We start from the raw sequence: 23,321 nt of genomic DNA on the forward strand, positions 1-23,321 counted from the left end.
GGTAGTGTAGTGATGATAAGTGTTGTGTTGTGGTAGTGTAGTGATGATAAGTGTTGTGTTGTGGTAGTGTAGTGGTGATAAGTGTTGTGTTGTGGTAGTGTAGTGGTGATACATGTTGCATTGTGGTAGTGTAGTGGTGATACATATTGCATTGTGGTAGTGTAGTGGTGATACATGTTGCATTGTGGTAGTGTAGTGGTGATACATGTTGCATTGTGGTAGTGTAGTGGTGATACATGTTGCATTGTGGTAGTGTAGTGGTGATACATGTTGCATTGTGGTAGTGTAGTGGTGAGACATGTTGCATTGTGGTAGTGTAGTGGTGATACATGTTGCATTGTGGTAGTGTAGTGGTGATACATGTTGTATTGTGGTATTGTAGTGGTGATACATGTTGCATTGTGGTAGTATAGTGGTGATACATGTTGCATTGTGGTAGTGTAGTGGTGATACATGTTCTATTGTGGTAGTGTAGTGGTGATACATGTTGCATTGTGGTAGTGTAGTGGTGATACATGTTGTATTGTGGTAGTGTAGTGGTGATACATGTTGTATTGTGGTAGTGTAGTGGTGAGACATGTTGTATTGTGGTAGTGTAGTGGTGATACATGTTGTATTGTGGTAGTGTAGTGGTGTTACATGTTGTATTGTGGAAGTGTAGTGGTGATACATGTTGCATTGTGGTAGTGTAGTGGTGATACATGTTGTATTGTGGTAGTGTAGTGGTGATACATGTTGCATTGTGCTAGTGTAGTGGTGATACATGTTGTATTTTGGCAGTGTAGTGGTGATACATGTTGTATTGTGGTAGTGTAGTGGTGATACATGTTGTATTGTGGTAGTGTAGTGGTGATACATGTTGTATTGTGGTAGTGTAGTGGTGATACATGTTGCATTGTGGTAGTGTAGTGGTGATACATGTTGTATTGTGGCAGTGTAGTGGTGATACATGTTGTATTGTGGTAGTGTAGTGGTGATACATGTTGTATTGTGGTAGCGTAGTGGTGATACATGTTGTATTGTGGTAGTGTAGTGGTGATACATGTTGTATTGTGGTAGTGTAGTGGTGATACATGTTGTATTGTGGTAGTGTAGTGGTGATACATGTTGCATTGTGGTAGTGTAGTGGTGATACATGTTGCATTGTGGTAGTGTAGTGGTGATACATGTTGTATTGTGGTACTGTAGTGGTGATACATGTTGTATTGTGGTAGTGTAGTGGTGATACATGTTGCACAGTGGTAGTGGTGGTGATACATGTTGTATTGTGGTAGTGTAGTGATGATACATGTTGCATTGTGGTAGTGTAGTGGTGATACATGTTGCATTGTGGTAGTGTAGTGGTGATACATGTTGCATTGTGGTAGTGTAGTGGTGATACATGTTGTATTGTGGTAGTGTAGTGGTGATACATGTTGTATTGTGGTAGTGTAGTGGTGATACATGTTGTATTGTGGTAGTGTAGTGGTGATACATGTTGCACAGTGGTAGTGGTGGTGATACATGTTGTATTGTGGTAGTGTAGTGGTGATACATGTTGTATTGTGGTAGTGTAGTGGTGATACATGTTGTATTGTGGTAGTGTAGTGGTGATACATGTTGTATTGTGGTAGTGTAGTGGTGATACATGTTGCATTGTGGTAGTGTAGTGGTGATACATGTTGTATTGTGGTAGTGTAGTGGTGATACATGTTGTATTGTGGTAGTGTAGTGGTGATACATGTTGTATTGTGGTAGTGTAGTGGTGATACATGTTGTATTGTGGTAGTGTAGTGGTGATACATGTTGTATTGTGGTAGTGTAGTGGTGATACATGTTGTATTGTGGTAGTGTAGTGGTGATACATGTTGCACAGTGGTAGTGGTGGTGATACATGTTGCACTGTGGTAGTGTAGTGGTGATACATGTTGCACTGTGGTAGTGTAGTGGTGATACATGTTGTAGTGTGGTAGTGTAGTGGTGATACATGTTGTATTGTGGTAGTGTAGTGGTGATACACGTTGCATTTTGGTAGTGTAGTGGTGATACACGTTGCACTGTGGTAATGTAGTGGTGATACATGTTGCACTGTGGTAGTGTAGTGGTGATACATGTTGCACTGTGGTAGTGTAGTGGTGATACATGTTGCACTGTGGTAGTGTAGTGGTGATACATGTTGCACTGTGGTAGTGTAGTGGTGATACATGTTGCACTGTGGTAGTGTAGTGGTGATACATGTTGCACTGTGGTAGTGTAGTGGTGATACATGTTGCACTGTGGTAGTGTAGTGGTGATACATGTTGCACTGTGGTAGTGTAGTGGTGATACATGTTGCACTGTGGTAGTGTAGTGGTGATACACGTTGCACTGTGGTAGTGTAGTGGTGATACACGTTGCACTGTGGTAGTGTAGTGGTGATACACGTTGCACTGTGGTAGTGTAGTGGTGATACACGTTGCACTGTGGTAGTGTAGTGGTGATACATGTTGCACTGTGGTAGTGTAGTGGTGATACATGTTGCACTGTTGTAGTGTAGTGGTGATACATGTTGCACTGTTGTAGTGTAGTGGTGATACATGTTGCACTGTCGTAGTGGTGGTGATACATGTTGTACTGTGGTAGTGTAGTGGTGATACATGTTGCACTGTGGTAGTGTAGTGGTGATACATGTTGCACTGTGGTAGTGTAGTGGTGATACATGTTGCACTGTGGTAGTGTAGTGGTGATACATGTTGCACTGTGGTAGTGTAGTGGTGATACATGTTGCACTGTGGTAGTGTAGTGGTGATACATGTTGCACTGTGGTAGTGTAGTGGTGATACATGTTGCACTGTGGTAGTGTAGTGGTGATACATGTTGCACTGTGGTAGTGTAGTGGTGATACATGTTGCACTGTGGTAGTGTAGTGGTGATACATGTTGCACTGTGGTAGTGTAGTGGTGATACATGTTGCACTGTGGTAGTGTAGTGGTGATACATGTTGCACTGTGGTAGTGTAGTGGTGATACATGTTGCACTGTGGTAGTGTAGTGGTGATACATGTTGCACTGTGGTAGTGTAGTGGTGATACATGTTGCACTGTGGTAGTAGTGGTGATACATGTTGCACTGTGGTAGTGTAGTGGTGATACATGTTGTATTGTGGTAGTGTAGTGGTGATACATGTTGCACTGTGGTAGTAGTGGTGATACATGTTGCACTGTGGAAGTGTAGTGGTGATACATGTTGCACTGTGGTAGTGTAGTGGTGATACATGTTGTATTGTAGTGTAGTGGTGATACATGTTTCACAGTGGTAGTGTAGTGGTGATACATGTTGTAGTAGTGTGGTGATACATGTTGCACTGTGGTAGTGTAGTGGTGATACATGTTGCACTGTGGTAGTAGTGGTGATACATGTTGCACTGTGGTAGTGTAGTGGTGATACATGTTGCACTGTGGTAGTGTAGTGGTGATACATGTTGTATTGTGGTAGTTTAGTGGCGATACATGTTGTATTGTGGTAGTGTAGTGGTGATACATGTCGTATTGTGGTAGTGTAGTGGTGATACATGTTGCACTGTGGTAGTAGTGGTGATACATGTTGCACTGTGGTAGTGTAGTGGTGATACATGTTGCACTGTGGTAGTGTAGTGGTGATACATGTTGCACTGTGGTAGTGTAGTGGTGATACATGTTGCACTGTGGTAGTGTAGTGGTGATACATGTTGCACTGTGGTAGTAGTGGTGATACATGTTGCACTGTGGTAGTGTAGTGGTGATACATGTTGCACTGTGGTAGTGTAGTGGTGATACATGTTGCACTGTGGTAGTGTAGTGGTCATACATGTTGCACTGTGGTAGTGTAGTGGTGATACATGTTGCACTGTGGTAGTGTAGTGGTGATACATGTTGCACTGTGGTAGTGTAGTGGTGATACATGTTGCACTGTGGTAGTGTAGTGGTGATACATGTTGCACTGTGGTAGTGTAGTGGTGATACATGTTGCACTGTGGTAGTGTAGTGGTGATACATGTTGCACTGTGGTAGTGTAGTGGTGATACATGTTGCACTGTGGTAGTGTAGTGGTGATACATGTTGCACTGTGGTAGTGTAGTGGTGATACATGTTGTATTGTGGTAGTGTAGTGGTGATACATGTTGTATTGTGGTAGTGTAGTGGTGATACATGTTGTATTGTGGTAGTGTAGTGGTGAGACATGTTGTATTGTGGTAGTGTAGTGGTGATACATGTTGTATTGTGGTAGTGTAGTGGTGTTACATGTTGTATTGTGGAAGTGTAGTGGTGATACATGTTGCATTGTGGTAGTGTAGTGGTGATACATGTTGTATTGTGGTAGTGTAGTGGTGATACATGTTGCATTGTGCTAGTGTAGTGGTGATACATGTTGTATTTTGGCAGTGTAGTGGTGATACATGTTGTATTGTGGTAGTGTAGTGGTGATACATGTTGTATTGTGGTAGTGTAGTGGTGATACATGTTGTATTGTGGTAGTGTAGTGGTGATACATGTTGCATTGTGGTAGTGTAGTGGTGATACATGTTGTATTGTGGCAGTGTAGTGGTGATACATGTTGTATTGTGGTAGTGTAGTGGTGATACATGTTGTATTGTGGTAGCGTAGTGGTGATACATGTTGTATTGTGGTAGTGTAGTGGTGATACATGTTGTATTGTGGTAGTGTAGTGGTGATACATGTTGTATTGTGGTAGTGTAGTGGTGATACATGTTGCATTGTGGTAGTGTAGTGGTGATACATGTTGCATTGTGGTAGTGTAGTGGTGATACATGTTGTATTGTGGTACTGTAGTGGTGATACATGTTGTATTGTGGTAGTGTAGTGGTGATACATGTTGCACAGTGGTAGTGGTGGTGATACATGTTACATGTATTGTGGTAGTGTAGTGATGATACATGTTGCATTGTGGTAGTGTAGTGGTGATACATGTTGCATTGTGGTAGTGTAGTGGTGATACATGTTGCATTGTGGTAGTGTAGTGGTGATACATGTTGTATTGTGGTAGTGTAGTGGTGATACATGTTGTATTGTGGTAGTGTAGTGGTGATACATGTTGTATTGTGGTAGTGTAGTGGTGATACATGTTGCACAGTGGTAGTGGTGGTGATACATGTTGTATTGTGGTAGTGTAGTGGTGATACATGTTGTATTGTGGTAGTGTAGTGGTGATACATGTTGTATTGTGGTAGTGTAGTGGTGATACATGTTGCATTGTGGTAGTGTAGTGGTGATACATGTTGTATTGTGGTAGTGTAGTGGTGATACATGTTGCACTGTGGTAGTGTAGTGGTGATACATGTTGCACTGTGGTAGTGGTGGTGATACATGTTGTATTGTGGTAGTGTAGTGGTGATACATGTTGCACTGTGGTAGTGTAGTGGTGATACATGTTGCACTGTGGTAGTGTAGTGGTGATACATGTTGCACTGTGGTAGTGTAGTGGTGATACATGTTGCACTGTGGTAGTGTAGTGGTGATACATGTTGCACTGTGGTAGTGTAGTGGTGATACATGTTGCACTGTGGTAGTGTAGTGGTGATACATGTTGCACTGTGGTAGTGTAGTGGTGATACATGTTGCACTGTGGTAGTGGTGGTGATACATGTTGTACTGTGGTAGTGTAGTGGTGATACATGTTGCACTGTGGTAGTGTAGTGGTGATACATGTTGCACTGTGGTAGTGTAGTGGTGATACATGTTGCACTGTGGTAGTGTAGTGGTGATACATGTTGCACTGTGGTAGTGTAGTGGTGATACATGTTGCACTGTGGTAGTGTAGTGGTGATACATGTTGCACTGTGGTAGTGTAGTGGTGATACATGTTGCACTGTGGTAGTGTAGTGGTGATACATGTTGCACTGTGGTAGTGTAGTGGTGATACATGTTGCACTGTGGTAGTGTAGTGGTGATACATGTTGCACTGTGGTAGTGTAGTGGTGATACATGTTGCACTGTGGTAGTGTAGTGGTGATACATGTTGCACTGTGGTAGTGTAGTGGTGATACATGTTGCACTGTGGTAGTGTAGTGGTGATACATGTTGCACTGTGGTAGTGGTGGTGATACATGTTGTACTGTGGTAGTGTAGTGGTGATACATGTTGCACTGTGGTAGTGTAGTGGTGATACATGTTGCACTGTGGTAGTGTAGTGGTGATACATGTTGCACTGTGGTAGTGTAGTGGTGATACATGTTGCACTGTGGTAGTGTAGTGGTGATACATGTTGCACTGTGGTAGTGTAGTGGTGATACATGTTGCACTGTGGTAGTGTAGTGGTGATACATGTTGCACTGTGGTAGTGTAGTGGTGATACATGTTGCACTGTGGTAGTGTAGTGGTGATACATGTTGCACTGTGGTAGTGTAGTGGTGATACATGTTGCACTGTGGTAGTGTAGTGGTGATACATGTTGCACTGTGGTAGTGTAGTGGTGATACATGTTGCACTGTGGTAGTGTAGTGGTGATACATGTTGCACTGTGGTAGTGTAGTGGTGATACATGTTGCACTGTGGTAGTAGTGGTGATACATGTTGCACTGTGGTAGTGTAGTGGTGATACATGTTGTATTGTGGTAGTGTAGTGGTGATACATGTTGCACTGTGGTAGTAGTGGTGATACATGTTGCACTGTGGAAGTGTAGTGGTGATACATGTTGCACTGTGGTAGTGTAGTGGTGATACATGTTGTATTGTGGTAGTGTAGTGGTGATACATGTTGCACTGTGGTAGTGTAGTGGTGATACATGTTGTATTGTGATAGTGTAGTGGTGATACATGTTGTATTGTGGTAGTGTAGTGGTGATACATGTTGCACTGTGGTAGTAGTGGTGATACATGTTGCACTGTGGTAGTGTAGTGGTGATACATGTTGCACTGTGGTAGTGTAGTGGTGATACATGTTGTATTGTGGTAGTTTAGTGGCGATACATGTTGTATTGTGGTAGTGTAGTGGTGATACATGTTGTATTGTGGTAGTGTAGTGGTGATACATGTTGCACTGTAGTAGTAGTGGTGATACATGTTGCACTGTGGTAGTGTAGTGGTGATACATGTTGCACTGTGGTAGTGTAGTGGTGATACATGTTGCACTGTGGTAGTGTAGTGGTGATACATGTTGCACTGTGGTAGTGTAGTGGTGATACATGTTGCACTGTGGTAGTAGTGGTGATACATGTTGCACTGTGGTAGTGTAGTGGTGATACATGTTGCACTGTGGTAGTGTAGTGGTGATACGTGTTGCACTGTGGTAGTGTAGTGGTGTTGCATACATGTTGCACTGTGGTAGTGTAGTGGTGATACATGTTGCACTGTGGTAGTGTAGTGGTGATACATGTTGCACTGTGGTAGTGTAGTGGTGATACATGTTGCACTGTGGTAGTGTAGTGGTGATACATGTTGCACTGTGGTAGTGTAGTGGTGATACATGTTGCACTGTGGTAGTGTAGTGGTGATACATGTTGCACTGTGGTAGTGTAGTGGTGATACATGTTGCACTGTGGTAGTGTAGTGGTGATACATGTTGCACTGTGGTAGTGTAGTGGTGATACATGTTGCACTGTGGTAGTGTAGTTGTGATACACTGTGGTAGTGTAGTGGTGATACATGTTGCACTGTGGTAGTGTAGTGGTCATACATGTTGCACTGTGGTAGTGTAGTGGTGATACATGTTGCACTGTGGTAGTGTAGTGGTGATACATGTTGCACTGTGGTAGTGTAGTGGTGATACATGTTGCACTGTGGTAGTGTAGTGGTGATACATGTTGCACTGTGGTAGTGTAGTGGTGATACATGTTGCACTGTGGTAGTGTTGTTGATAGATGTTGCACTGTGTTAGTGTAGTGGTGATACATGTTGCACTGTGGTAGTGTAGTGGTGATAAATGTTGCACTGTGGTAGTGTGGTGATACATGTGGTGATACACGTTGCCCTGTGGTAGTGTAGTGGTGATACATGTTGCACTGTGGTAGTGTAGTGGTGATACATGTTGCACTGTGGTAGTGTAGTGGTGATACATGTTGCACTGTGGTAGTGTAGTGGTGATACATGTTGCACTGTGGTAGTGTAGTGGTGATACATGTTGCACTGTGGTAGTGTAGTGGTGATACATGTTGCACTGTGGTAGTGTAGTGGTGATACATGTTGCACTGTGGTAGTGTAGTGGTGATACATGTTGCACTGTGGTAGTGTAGTGGTGATACATGTTGCACTGTGGTAGTGTAGTGGTGATACATGTTGCACTGTGGTAGTGTAGTGGTGATACATGTTGCACTGTGGTAGTGTAGTGGTGATACATGTTGCACTGTGGTAGTGTAGTGGTGATACATGTTGCACTGTGGTAGTGTAGTGGTGATACATGTTGCACTGTGGTAGTGTAGTGGTGATACATGTTGCACTGTGGTAGTGTAGTGGTGATACATGTTGCACTGTGGTAGTGTAGTGGTGATACATGTTGCACTGTGGTAGTGTAGTGGTGATACATGTTGCACTGTGGTAGTGTAGTGGTGATACATGTTGCACTGTGGTAGTGTAGTGGTGATACATGTTGCACTGTGGTAGTGTAGTGGTGATACATGTTGCACTGTGGTAGTGTAGTGGTGATACATGTTGCACTGTGGTAGTGTAGTGGTGATACATGTTGCACTGTGGTAGTGGTGGTGATACATGTTGCACTGTGGTAGTGTAGTGGTGATACATGTTGCACTGTGGTAGTGTAGTGGTGATACATGTTGCACTGTGGTAGTGTAGTGGTGATACATGTTGCACTGTGGTAGTGTAGTGGTGATACATGTTGCACTGTGGTAGTGTAGTGGTGATACATGTTGCACTGTGGTAGTGTAGTGGTGATACATGTTGCACTGTGGTAGTGTAGTGGTGATACATGTTGCACTGTGGTAGTGTAGTGGTGATACATGTTGCACTGTGGTAGTGTAGTGGTGATACATGTTGCACTGTGGTAGTGTAGTGGTGATACATGTTGCACTGTGGTAGTGGAGTGGTGATACATGTTGCACTGTGGTAGTGTAGTGGTGATACATGTTGCACTGTGGTAGTGTAGTGGTGATACATGTTGCACTGTGGTAGTGTAGTGGTGATACATGTTGCACTGTGGTAGTGTAGTGGTGATACATGTTGCACTGTGGTAGTGTAGTGGTGATACATGTTGCACTGTGGTAGTGTAGTGGTGATACATGTTGCACTGTGGTAGTGTAGTGGTGATACATGTTGCACTGTGGTAGTGTAGTGGTGATACATGTTGCACTGTGGTAGTGTAGTGGTGATACATGTTGCACTGTGGTAGTGTAGTGGTGATACATGTTGCACTGTGGTAGTGTAGTGGTGATACATGTTGCACTGTGGTAGTGTAGTGGTGATACATGTTGCACTGTGGTAGTGTAGTGGTGATACATGTTGCACTGTGGTAGTGTAGTGGTGATACATGTTGCACTGTGGTAGTGTAGTGGTGATACATGTTGCACTGTGGTAGTGTAGTGGTGATACATGTTGCACTGTGGTAGTGTAGTGGTGATACATGTTGCTGTGGTAGTGTAGTGGTGATACATTTTGCACTGTGGTAGTGTTGTGGTGATACATGTTGCACTGTGGTAGTGTAGTGGTGATACATGTTGCACTGTGGTAGTGTAGTGGTGATACATGTTGCACTGTGGTAGTGTAGTGGTGATACATGTTGCACTGTGGTAGTGTAGTGGTGATACATGTTGCACTGTGGTAGTGTAGTGGTGATAGATGTTGCACTGTGGTAGTGTTGCACTGTGGTAGTGTAGTGGTGATACATGTTGCACTGTGGTAGTACATGTTGCACTGTGGTAGTGTAGTGGTGATACATGTTGCACTGTGGTAGTGTAGTGGTGATACATGTTGCACTGTGGTAGTGTAGTGGTGATACATGTTGCACTGTGGTAGTGTAGTGGTGATACATGTTGCACTGTGGTAGTGTAGTGGTGATACATGTTGCACTGTGGTAGTGTAGTGGTGATACATGTTGCACTGTGGTAGTGTAGTGGTGATACATGTTGCACTGTGGTAGTGTAGTGGTGATACATGTTGCACTGTGGTAGTGTAGTGGTGATACATGTTGCACTGTGGTAGTGTAGTGGTGATACATGTTGCACTGTGGTAGTGTAGTGGTGATACATGTTGCACTGTGGTAGTGTAGTGGTGATACATGTTGCACTGTGGTAGTGTAGTGGTGATACATGTTGCACTGTGGTAGTGTAGTGGTGATACATGTTGCACTGTGGTAGTGTAGTGGTGATACATGTTGCACTGTGGTAGTGTAGTGGTGATACATGTTGCACTGTGGTAGTGTAGTGGTGATACATGTTGCACTGTGGTAGTGTAGTGGTGATACATGTTGCACTGTGGTAGTGTAGTGGTGATACATGTTGCACTGTGGTAGTGTAGTGGTGATACATGTTGCACTGTGGTAGTGTAGTGGTGATACATGTTGCACTGTGGTAGTGTAGTGGTGATACATGTTGCACTGTGGTAGTGTAGTGGTGATACATGTTGCACTGTGGTAGTGTAGTGGTGATACATGTTGCACTGTGGTAGTGTAGTGGTGATACATGTTGCACTGTGGTAGTGTAGTGGTGATACATGTTGCACTGTGGTAGTGTAGTGGTGATACATGTTGCACTGTGGTAGTGTAGTGGTGATACATGTTGCACTGTGGTAGTGTAGTGGTGATACATGTTGCACTGTGGTAGTGTAGTGGTGATACATGTTGCACTGTGGTAGTGTAGTGGTGATACATGTTGCACTGTGGTAGTGTAGTGGTGATACATGTTGCACTGTGGTAGTGTAGTGGTGATACATGTTGCACTGTGGTAGTGTAGTGGTGATACATGTTGCACTGTGGTAGTGTAGTGGTGATACATGTTGCACTGTGGTAGTGTAGTGGTGATACATGTTGCACTGTGGTAGTGTAGTGGTGATACATGTTGCACTGTGGTAGTGTAGTGGTGATACATGTTGCACTGTGGTAGTGTAGTGGTGATACATGTTGCACTGTGGTAGTGGTGGTGATACATGTTGCACTGTGGTAGTGTAGTGGTGATACATGTTGCACTGTGGTAGTGTAGTGGTGATACATGTTGCACTGTGGTAGTGTAGTGGTGATACATGTTGCACTGTGGTAGTGTAGTGGTGATACATGTTGCACTGTGGTAGTGTAGTGGTGATACATGTTGCACTGTGGTAGTGTAGTGGTGATACATGTTGCACTGTGGTAGTGTAGTGGTGATACATGTTGCACTGTGGTAGTGTAGTGGTGATACATGTTGCACTGTGGTAGTGTAGTGGTGATACATGTTGCACTGTGGTAGTGTAGTGGTGATACATGTTGCACTGTGGTAGTGTAGTGGTGATACATGTTGCACTGTGGTAGTGTAGTGGTGATACATGTTGCACTGTGGTAGTGTAGTGGTGATACATGTTGCACTGTGGTAGTGTAGTGGTGATACATGTTGCACTGTGGTAGTAGTGGTGATACATGTTGCACTGTGGTAGTGTGGTGATACATGTTGCACTGTGGTAGTGTAGTGGTGATACATGTTGCACTGTGGTAGTGGTGGTGATACATGTTGCACTGTGGTAGTGTAGTGGTGATACATGTTGCACTGTGGTAGTGGTGGTGATACATGTTGCACTGTGGTAGTGTAGTGGTGATACATGTTGCACTGTGGTAGTGTAGTGGTGATACATGTTGCACTGTGGTAGTGGTGGTGATACATGTTGCACTGTGGTAGTGTAGTGGTGATACATGTTGCACTGTGGTAGTGGTGGTGATACATGTTGCACTGTGGTAGTGTAGTGGTGATACATGTTGCACTGTGGTAGTGGTGGTGATACATGTTGCACTGTGGTAGTGTAGTGGTGATACATGTTGCACTGTGGTAGTGGTGGTGATACATGTTGCACTGTGGTAGTGGTGGTGATACATGTTGCACTGTGGTAGTGTAGTGGTGATACATGTTGCACTGTGGTAGTGGTGGTGATACATGTTGCACTGTGGTAGTGGTGGTGATACATGTTGCACTGTGGTAGTGGTGGTGATACATGTTGCACTGTGGTAGTGTAGTGGTGATACATGTTGCACTGTGGTAGTGGTGGTGATACATGTTGCACTGTGGTAGTGTAGTGGTGATACATGTTGCACTGTGGTAGTGGTGGTGATACATGTTGCACTGTGGTAGTGTAGTGGTGATACATGTTGCACTGTGGTAGTGGTGGTGATACATGTTGCACTGTGGTAGTGTAGTGGTGATACATGTTGCACTGTGGTAGTGGTGGTGATACATGTTGCACTGTGGTAGTGTAGTGGTGATACATGTTGCACTGTGGTAGTGGTGGTGATACATGTTGCACTGTGGTAGTGTAGTGGTGATACATGTTGCACTGTGGTAGTGGTGGTGATACATGTTGCACTGTGGTAGTGTAGTGGTGATACATGTTGCACTGTGGTAGTGGTGGTGATACATGTTGCACTGTGGTAGTGGTGGTGATACATGTTGCACTGTGGTAGTGGTGGTGATACATGTTGCACTGTGGTAGTGTAGTGGTGATACATGTTGCACTGTGGTAGTGGTGGTGATACATGTTGCACTGTGGTAGTGTAGTGGTGATACATGTTGCACTGTGGTAGTGGTGGTGATACATGTTGCACTGTGGTAGTGTAGTGGTGATACATGTTGCACTGTGGTAGTGGTGGTGATACATGTTGCACTGTGGTAGTGTAGTGGTGATACATGTTGCACTGTGGTAGTGGTGGTGATACATGTTGCACTGTGGTAGTGTGGTGACATGTTGCACTGTGGTAGTAGTGGTGATACATGTTGCACTGTGGTAGTGGTGGTGATACATGTTGCACTGTGGTAGTGTAGTGGTGATACATGTTGCACTGTGGTAGTGGTGGTGATACATGTTGCACTGTGGTAGTGTAGTGGTGATACATGTTGCACTGTGGTAGTGGTGGTGATACATGTTGCACTGTGGTAGTGGTGGTGATACATGTTGCACTGTGGTAGTGTAGTGGTGATACATGTTGCACTGTGGTAGTGGTGGTGATACATGTTGCACTGTGGTAGTGGTGGTGATACATGTTGCACTGTGGTAGTGGTGGTGATACATGTTGCACTGTGGTAGTGTAGTGGTGATACATGTTGCACTGTGGTAGTGTAGTGGTGATACATGTTGCACTGTGGTAGTGTAGTGGTGATACATGTTGCACTGTGGTAGTGGTGGTGATACATGTTGCACTGTGGTAGTGGTGGTGATACATGTTGCACTGTGGTAGTGGTGGTGATACATGTTGCACTGTGGTAGTGGTGGTGATACATGTTGCACTGTGGTAGTGGTGGTGATACATGTTGCACTGTGGTAGTGGTGGTGATACATGTTGCACTGTGGTAGTGGTGGTGATACATGTTGCACTGTGGTAGTGTAGTGGTGATACATGTTGCACTGTGGTAGTGTAGTGGTGATACATGTTGCACTGTGGTAGTGTAGTGGTGATACATGTTGCACTGTGGTAGTGGTGGTGATACATGTTGCACTGTGGTAGTGTAGTGGTGATACATGTTGCACTGTGGTAGTGTAGTGGTGATACATGTTGCACTGTGGTAGTGTAGTGGTGATACATGTTGCACTGTGGTAGTGTAGTGGTGATACATGTTGCACTGTGGTAGTGTAGTGGTGATACATGTTGCACTGTGGTAGTGTAGTGGTGATACATGTTGCACTGTGGTAGTGTAGTGGTGATACATGTTGCACTGTGGTAGTGTAGTGGTGATACATGTTGCACTGTGGTAGTGTAGTGGTGATACATGTTGCACTGTGGTAGTGTAGTGGTGATACATGTTGCACTGTGGTAGTGTAGTGGTGATACATGTTGCACTGTGGTAGTGTAGTGGTGATACATGTTGCACTGTGGTAGTGTAGTGGTGATACATGTTGCACTGTGGTAGTGTAGTGGTGATACATGTTGCACTGTGGTAGTGTAGTGGTGATACATGTTGCACTGTGGTAGTGTAGTGGTGATACATGTTGCACTGTGGTAGTGTAGTGGTGATACATGTTGCACTGTGGTAGTGTAGTGGTGATACATGTTGCACTGTGGTAGTGTAGTGGTGATACATGTTGCACTGTGGTAGTGTAGTGGTGATACATGTTGCACTGTGGTAGTGTAGTGGTGATACATGTTGCACTGTGGTAGTGTAGTGGTGATACATGTTGCACTGTGGTAGTGTAGTGGTGATACATGTTGCACTGTGGTAGTGTAGTGGTGATACATGTTGCACTGTGGTAGTGTAGTGGTGATACATGTTGCACTGTGGTAGTGTAGTGGTGATACATGTTGCACTGTGGTAGTGTAGTGGTGATACATGTTGCACTGTGGTAGTGTAGTGGTGATACATGTTGCACTGTGGTAGTGTAGTGGTGATACATGTTGCACTGTGGTAGTGTAGTGGTGATACATGTTGCACTGTGGTAGTGTAGTGGTGATACATGTTGCACTGTGGTAGTGTAGTGGTGATACATGTTGCACTGTGGTAGTGTAGTGGTGATACATGTTGCACTGTGGTAGTGTAGTGGTGATACATGTTGCACTGTGGTAGTGTAGTGGTGATACATGTTGCACTGTGGTAGTGTAGTGGTGATACATGTTGCACTGTGGTAGTGTAGTGGTGATACATGTTGCACTGTGGTAGTGTAGTGGTGATACATGTTGCACTGTGGTAGTGTAGTGGTGATACATGTTGCACTGTGGTAGTGTAGTGGTGATACATGTTGCACTGTGGTAGTGTAGTGGTGATACATGTTGCACTGTGGTAGTGTAGTGGTGATACATGTTGCACTGTGGTAGTGTAGTGGTGATACATGTTGCACTGTGGTAGTGTAGTGGTGATACATGTTGCACTGTGGTAGTGTAGTGGTGATACATGTTGCACTGTGGTAGTGTAGTGGTGATCCATGTTGCACTGTGGTAGTGTAGTGGTGATACATGTTGCACTGTGGTAGTGTAGTGGTGATACATGTTGCACTGTGGTAGTGTAGTGGTGATACATGTTGCACTGTGGTAGTGTAGTGGTGATACATGTTGCACTGTGGTAGTGTAGTGGTGATACATGTTGCACTGTGGTAGTGTAGTGGTGATACATGTTGCACTGTGGTAGTGTAGTGGTGATACATGTTGCACTGTGGTAGTGTAGTGGTGATACATGTTGCACTGTGGTAGTGTAGTGGTGATACATGTTGCACTGTGGTAGTGTAGTGGTGATACTTGTTGCACTGTGGTAGTGTCGTGGTGATACATGTTGCAGTGTAGTGGTGATACATGTTGCACTGTGGTAGTGTAGTGGTGATACATGTTGCACTGTGGTAGTGGTGGTGATACATGTTGCACTGTGGTAGTGTAGTGGTGATACATGTTGCACTGTGGTAGTGTAGTGGTGATACATGTTGCACTGTGGTAGTGTAGTGGTGATACATGTTGCACTGTGGTATCTGGCTCATGTTTTCATAAAGTGGGTGAACTAAATTTCCCTCTCCAGAACAAAACTATATAACAATTTAACCACTGTGACAGTTTACTCATCACTGATATCATTTCTATCCTACAAAATATGAGACAGATAAAACTCAATACACAAATAACCTGCACATAGTAGAAAGAAACTTAGTACAACATTTCTGTCCAATTTGGACTATTATCTAGTCACACACCAACACATGAAGGTAAGGGAGCCAGTATACATATATTTTTTCAACAAACTGGCCATATTCCACTGAGACAGGATGACCTAAAAAAGAAAAACAAAAGTTCTTTTTTTAAATTTAGTAATGTCTACAGGAGAAGGTGTTACTAGCCCCTTGCTCCTGGCATTTTAGTCGCCTCTTATGATATGCATGGCTTACAAAGGAAGAATTCTCTTCCACTTTCCCTGGAGAAGCCAGTATGTATGTATGTATGTATGTATGTATGTATGTATGTATGTATGTATGTATGTGTGTGTGTGTGTGTGTGTGTGTGTGTGTGTGTGTGTGTGTGTGTATATATATATATATATATATATATATATATATATATATATATATATATATATATATATATATATATATATATATATATATATATATATATACCACCGATTCGGGTACCATGGTCTTGTGTGCCGTAAATCCGAGGGAAAGATTGCAAGACATGAGGAGGTTAATAACATTATCAAGAGGAGCCTCACAACAGCTGGATGCCCAGCAGTAAGGGAGCCACCCCAACTATGCAGATCTGATAGCAGCCAGAAGCGTCCAGATGGTATCACCCTTCAAGCCTGGACAGATGGGAAGCAGGTGGTGTGGGACTATACATGTGCATCTACCTTGGCTGATACCTATCTCCAATACACCAGGGAAGAAGGAGGGGCAGCTGCCAGCTTCAGGGAGGCCCAAAAATCTAGAAAATATGGAGAACTTGCCCATCATTATATGTTTGTTCCCATAGGCTCAGAGACCCTTGGCTCATGGGGAAAGAGTGCATCTAAATTCCTTAAGGAGCTGGGAAAAAGACTCATCAGGGTAACTAGGGATCCCAGGGCAACTAGTTTTCTGTTCCAGCGGCTCAGTGCGGCTGTTCAAAAGGGTAATGCCTGCTGTATTTTGGGCACACGCCCCAGCTCTGAGGAGCTGGATGAGATTTTCGCCTTATAATAGGTGATACACACGTAACAACATGTACCGTATATGCCACCTTTATATCAATAATGTATCTCTTAAATCTTCTGTACCATAATATGTAATAAAATATTCCTATTAGTAAAAAAAAAAAAAATATATCAAAAGATGGGGTGGTAGGGGAAGTGGAATATTCAAACGGCTTCAGGAAGAAATCCAAATATTCTTCCTTGAAGCCTTTTTATCCACTATATATATATATGTCGTGCCAAATAGACAGAACTTGCGATCTTGGCTTAAATAGCAACGCTCATCTTGCCATTATAGGACAAGCGAAAATTTGTGTATGCAATAATTTCGCCAAAATCATTCTGAACCTAACGAAAAAAATATATTTCACTGTGTTTGTTTAGTATTAAATTATTGTAAACAAATATATTTAGTTGGGTTAGGCTAAAATAATTTGCGCTTGTTATAATAAGGTTAGGTAAGTTTTCTAAGTTCCTTTTGGTGCAATATTATAAATTTTTACATCAACATTAATGAAAAAAATATATCTTTAAATGTATAAGAGAAAATTTTAGAAAAGACTTAATTTTAAATGAGTTCTTGCTAATTGGCCAGTTTTGCATATTCGGCAACGACGTACATATATATATATATATATATATATATATATATATATATATATATATATATATATATATATATATATATATATATATATATATATATATATATATATATAATATATATATATATACACGTATATATATATATATATATATATATATATATATATATATATATATATATATATATATATATATATATATATATATATATATATATATATAAAAGAGGATTACAGAGATGGGAGAAAGAGAAGTAAAAAAAAAATAAGAAGGAAGTGAAGATAGTAGTGGATGAGGTAGTAGTAGAAAGAATGGGAAACATATATGTACTGTTATAATAAACATATACGGTACTCACTTTTCGTTCCCTAAGTTCTTCAAGTGTTGGTCTGAAGGATAACTTTCTTAACAAGGTTTTTCTCTTCTCCTCCTTCTGTTTTCTCGCTTCCTCTGGGGTAGTCCCTACCAGAAGAAGGTTATTAATATAAGTTATCATACCAGAAGAAGGTTATTAATCTAAGTTATCATACCAGAAGTAGGTTATTAATCTAAGTTATCATACCATAAGAAGGTTATTAATAGAAGTTATCATACCAGAAGTAGGTTATTAATCTAAGTTATCATACCATAAGAAGGTTATTAATCTAAGTTATCATACCAGAAGAAGGTCATTAATCTATCATACCAGAAGAAGGTCATTAATTTATCATACCAGAAGAAGATTATTAATCTAAGTTACCATACCAGAAGGTTATAAATCTTAGTTATGAGTCACTATGCCAGTAATGTACAAGTACTGTACTATACACAGCAACAGATCTACTGTAAAAATAATGAAGCTTAAGCTGCTGGGCCCCCAATCTTGGAGGGCCCCCAGAAGCAATTAAAGGCCCCCCCTCCCTATAACATGTAGGTCTCCCACTGAATGTATAATACACACTTAAGATTCAGACACTTAGCAAGTTATCAACACTTGCAACAAAGATGAGTTGCACTTATGAATAAAAACTTTTTATAGAAACCTGGAAACATTAAGTGATGTCAAGCACTTCAGTATTTTTTTTTATTAACACACTGGCCATTTCCCACCAAGGCCGGGTGACCCGAAAAAGAAGAAACACTTTCATCATCATCACCCCATCACTGTCTTGCCAGAGGCATGCCTACACTACGGTAAAAAACTGCAACATGTGAATTTATTCATAGATATATGACTTCACAAAGGGTGCCTTGCTACTAGTGAAGAGCTCTTGATCCAATTAGATGGGGCTACCCTCCCATTTCTAGGATCAAGCATGATTTTTCTCCTACTCCCATTCCCTTAACACTGTAAGGCACTTATGGATTTAATACTTCCCCAATGAATGCAATAATAATGCTCTTTTTTTTTTTTTTAAATTCTAACAAACTGGCTGTCTCCCACCAAGGCAGGGTGACCACTGAGGCAGGGCAACCACTGAGGCAGGGCAACCACTGAGGCAGGGCAACCACCGCGGCAGGGCGACCACCGAGGCAGGGTGACCACCGAGGCAGGGTGACCACCGAGGCAGGGTGACCACCGAGGCAGGGTGACCACCGAGGCAGGGTGACCACCGAGGCAGGGTGACCACCGAGGCAGGGTGACCACCGAGGCAGGGTGACCACCGAGGCAGGGTGACCACCGAGGCAGGGTGACCACCGAGGCAGGGTGACCACCGAGGCAGGGTGACCACCGAGGCAGGGTGACCACCGAGGCAGGGTGACCACCGAGGCAGGGTGACCACCGAGGCAGGGTGACCACCGAGGCAGGGTGACCACCGAGGCAGGGTGACCACTGAGAAGAAACAAAAGTTATTTCTTCTTTATACACTTAGCAATGTATACAGGAGAAGGGGTTACTAGTCCCTTGCTCCAGTATTTCAGTCGCCTCTTACGACACTCACGGTTTACAGAGGAAGGAGTCTTCTTCACTTCCCCATGGACAATAATACTCATATATGAACTAAATATAAATGCAATAATACTGAACTTTAATATTTCTGAACATTGTACAAACATCAACTCACTTTTAAGTATATTTCTTTCTTCGAGCTCTTCAGCCGTGGGTCGTAAACTCAAACGTCTGAAAAGAGAAAAACGAGCAGTTAATAATGTTTCAATATACAAACAAACAGCTTTATTTTTTTTGCAGTATGCAAAATATAGTTTACATGCAATAAAATTCTGATAAGCAGCAAATAAAGCTACTATCAGGCAGACTAATACTAATGTTTATACAGGTTACTGACCTGGAGTTTTTTTTAAGAACCTTTAAAACAGCACTATCAGATATCATAAAAAAATTCTCATATCAATCAATATACAAAATTAGTTCATAGATTTAAAGCTTACAAATTACAGTACAATGAAGAAAAAATTACAATGTAGAAAAGGAACGGTTACCTAGCTAGTAGTTTGGCCAAGACAGCCTTGACCCACGACCGCCGTCGACGCTCTTTCAACCAATCCTCTTCCCGGACCACCACTACAACCAGGCCATCTTTCCGGGGTATTTGAAAGTAATTCTGAACCCCCATGGTGCCCAACTTTTTGTATCACAGATAACAACGAGACCAAAATGATATGCAGAGATATATCTGAAGCTCGGACCAGCCGTAGCTTTTATCACACGTTTTAGCACAGTTCACCCATTGCACTCGGAACGCCAAACGTGTATTAACGTACAATAGCCCATGCCTCTCCTCCGGCAATCATACAAGCTCTTCATTAATTTACAAACTAGGCAAACCTTGAAAGTCACTTTATCATTAGCCAGCCACTGTCATGTTAACCAAGACAACACTTTCCATCGAGCAGAGTGATTGTTGTGCTGGAAGGTGTGGTGAGGAGGCTTGTGATATATGCAGAGGAGGTTGGGTGAGTGTTGCTCCACTCACTCACTCACTCTTAAAGACTGCCAATGTGTGAGCCAGCTACCTCTTGCCTCACCCATCCTCCCTCCCTCCCTCATTACCTCAACCACTTGCTACTACCATTTTTATCCCTTCCTCCCCTCCTTAACCACCACTATTCTCCCTCCCCTCCTTAATCACCACTACACTCCCTCCCCTCCTTAACCACCACTAACCTCCCTCCCCTCCTTAACCATCGCTATCCTCCCTCCCCTCATTAACCACCACCATCCTCCCTCCCCTCCTTAACCACCACTATGCTCCCTCCCCTCAACCATCTCTATGCTCCTTCCCCTCCTTTACCACCACTATCCTCCCTCACCTCATTAACCACCATCCTCCCTCCCCTCCTTAACCACCACTATGCTCCCTCCCCTCCTTAACCATCGCTATCCTCCCTCCCCTCCTTAACCATCTCTATGCTCCCTCCCCCCCCTTAACCACCGCTACCCTCCCTCCTGTCCTTAATCACCACTACACTCCCTCCCCTTCTTAACCACCACTATCCTCCCTCCCCTCGTAACCACCACTATGCTGCCTCCCTTCCTTAACCATCTCTGCATTCCCTCCCCTCCTTAACCACCATTATGCTCCCTCCCCTCCTTAACCACCACTCTCCTTCCTCCCCTCCTCAACCACCACTATCCTCCCTCCCCTCCTTAACCACCACTATCCTCCCTCCCCTCCTTAAGCACCACTATGCTCCCATCCTTAACCACCACTATGCTCCCTTCCCTCCTTAACCACCACTATGCTTCCTCCCCTCCTTAACCACCACTATGCTCCCTCCCCTCCTTAACCACCACTATGCTCCCTCCCCTCCTTAACCACCACTATGCTCCCTTCCCTCCTTAACCACCACTATCCTCCCTCACTCCCCTCCTTAACCACCACTATGCTCCCTCCCCTCTTAACCACCACTATGCTCCCCTCCTTAACCACCACTATGCTCCCTCCCCTCCTTAACCACCACTATGCTCCCTTCCCTCCATAACCTCCAATATCCTCCCTCCCTCCCCTCCTTAACCACCACTATGCTCCCTCCCCTCCTTAATCACCACTATGCTCCCTCCCCTCCTTCACCACTATGCTCCCTCCCCTCCTTAACCACCACTATCCTCCCTCCCCTCCTTAACCACCACTATCCTCCCTTCCCTCCTTAACCACCACTATGCTCCCTCCCCTCTTAACCACCACTATGCTCCATCCCATCCTTAACCACCACTAAGCTCCCTTCACTCCTTAGCCACCACTATGCTCCCTCCCATCCTTAACCACCACTATCCTCCCTCCCCTCATTAACCGCCACTATCCTCTCTCCCCTCCTTAACCACCACTATGCTCCCTTCTCTCCTTAACCACCACTATGCTCCCTCCCCTCTTAACCACCACTATGGTCCCTCCCCTCCTTAATCACCACTATGCCCCCTTCCCCCTTAACCACCACTATGCTCCCTCCCATCCTTAACCACCACTATGCTCCCTCCCCTCCTTAACCACCACTATGCTCCCTTCCCTCCTTAACCACCACTATACTCCCTCCCCTCCTTAACCACCATTAGGCTCCCTTCCCTCATTAACCACCACTATGCTCCCTCCCCTCTTAACCACCACTATGCTCCCTCCCCTCCTTAACCACCACTATGCTCCCTTCCCTCATTAACCACCACTATGCTCCCTCCCCTCTTAACCACCACTATGCTCCCTCCTCTCTTACCCACCACTATGCTCCCTCCCCTCCTTAACCACCACTATGCTCCCCCCATCCTTAACCACCACTATGTTCCCTCCCCTCCTTAACCACCACTATGCTCCCTCCCCTCCTTAACCACCACTATCCATCCTCCCCTCCTCAACCACCACTATCCTCCCTCCCCTTCTTAACCACCACTATCCTCCCTCCCCTCCTTAAGCACCACTATGCTCCCTCCCATCCTTAACCACCACTATGCTCCCACCCCTCCTTAACCACCACTATGCTCCTTCTCCTCCGTAACCACCACTATGCTCCCTCTCCTCCTTAGCCACCACTATGCTCCCTCCCCTCCTTAACCACCACTATGCTCCCTCCCCTCCTTAACCACCACTATGCTCCCTCCCCTCCTTAACCACCACTATCCTCCCTCCCCTCCTTAACCACCACTATGCTCCCTCCCCTCTTAACCACCACTATGCTCCCTCCCCTCCTTAACCACCACTATGCTCCCTCTCCTCCTTAACCACCACTATGCTCCCTCCCCTCCTTCACCACTATGCTCCCTCCCATCCTTAACCACTATGCTCCCTCCCCTCCTTAACCACCACTATGCTCCCTCCCTCAACCACCACTATGCTCCCTCCCCTCCTTAACCACCACTATGCTCCCTCCCCTCCTAAACCACCACTATGCTCCCTCCCCTCAACCACCACTATGCTCCCTCCCCTCCTTAACCACCACTATGCTCCCTCCCCTCCTTAACCACCACTATGCTCCCTCCCATCCTTAACCACCACTATGCTCCCTCCCATCCTTAACCACCACTATGCTCCCTCCCCTCCTTAACCACCACTATCCACCCTCCCATCCTTAACCACCACTATGCTCCCTCCCATCCTTAACCACCACTATGCTCCCTCCCCTCCTTAACCACCACTATGCTCCCTCCCATCCTTAACCACCACTATGCTCCCTCCCATCCTTAACCACCACTATGCTCCCTCCCATCCTTAACCACCACTATGCTCCCTCTCCTCCTTAACCACCATGCTCCCTCCCATCCTTAACCACCACTATGCTCCCTCCCATCCTTAACCACCACTATGCTCCCTCCCATCCTTAACCACCACTATGCTCCCTCCCATCCTTAACCACCACTATGCTCCCTCCCATCCTTAACCACCACTATGCTCCCTCCCCTCCTTAACCACCATGCTCCCTCCCATCCTTAACCACCACTATGCTCCCTCCCCTCCTTAACCACCACTATGCTCCCTCCCATCCTTAACCACCACTATGCTCCCTCCCCTCCTTAACCACCACTATACTCCCTCCCCTCCTTAACCACCACTATGCTCCCTCCCCTCAACCACCAC

The 23,321-nt window shown here is 44.4% G+C and overlaps 1 protein-coding gene across 8 annotated transcripts in view; it reads right to left on the minus strand.

Annotated features, from left to right (window-relative positions):
• The window catches only part of LOC128687247 (phosphatase and actin regulator 2-like), a 1,174,904-nt gene that overhangs the window by 61,186 nt on the left and 1,090,397 nt on the right, over positions 1–23,321 (minus strand). For all 8 annotated transcript variants that reach the window (XM_070098451.1, XM_070098450.1, XM_070098449.1 and 5 more), the window contains 2 exons: positions 19,365–19,420; positions 17,678–17,781 (listed from right to left, as the gene is read on the minus strand). In XM_070098451.1, coding sequence (XP_069954552.1) covers positions 17,678–17,781; positions 19,365–19,420 — 160 coding nt within the window. The remainder of the gene's footprint in view (positions 1–17,677; positions 17,782–19,364; positions 19,421–23,321) is intronic.

Source organism: Cherax quadricarinatus, chromosome 62 (genome assembly GCF_038502225.1).
Source record: "Cherax quadricarinatus isolate ZL_2023a chromosome 62, ASM3850222v1, whole genome shotgun sequence".
In the NCBI taxonomy this organism is placed as follows: Eukaryota; Metazoa; Arthropoda; class Malacostraca; order Decapoda; family Parastacidae; genus Cherax; species Cherax quadricarinatus.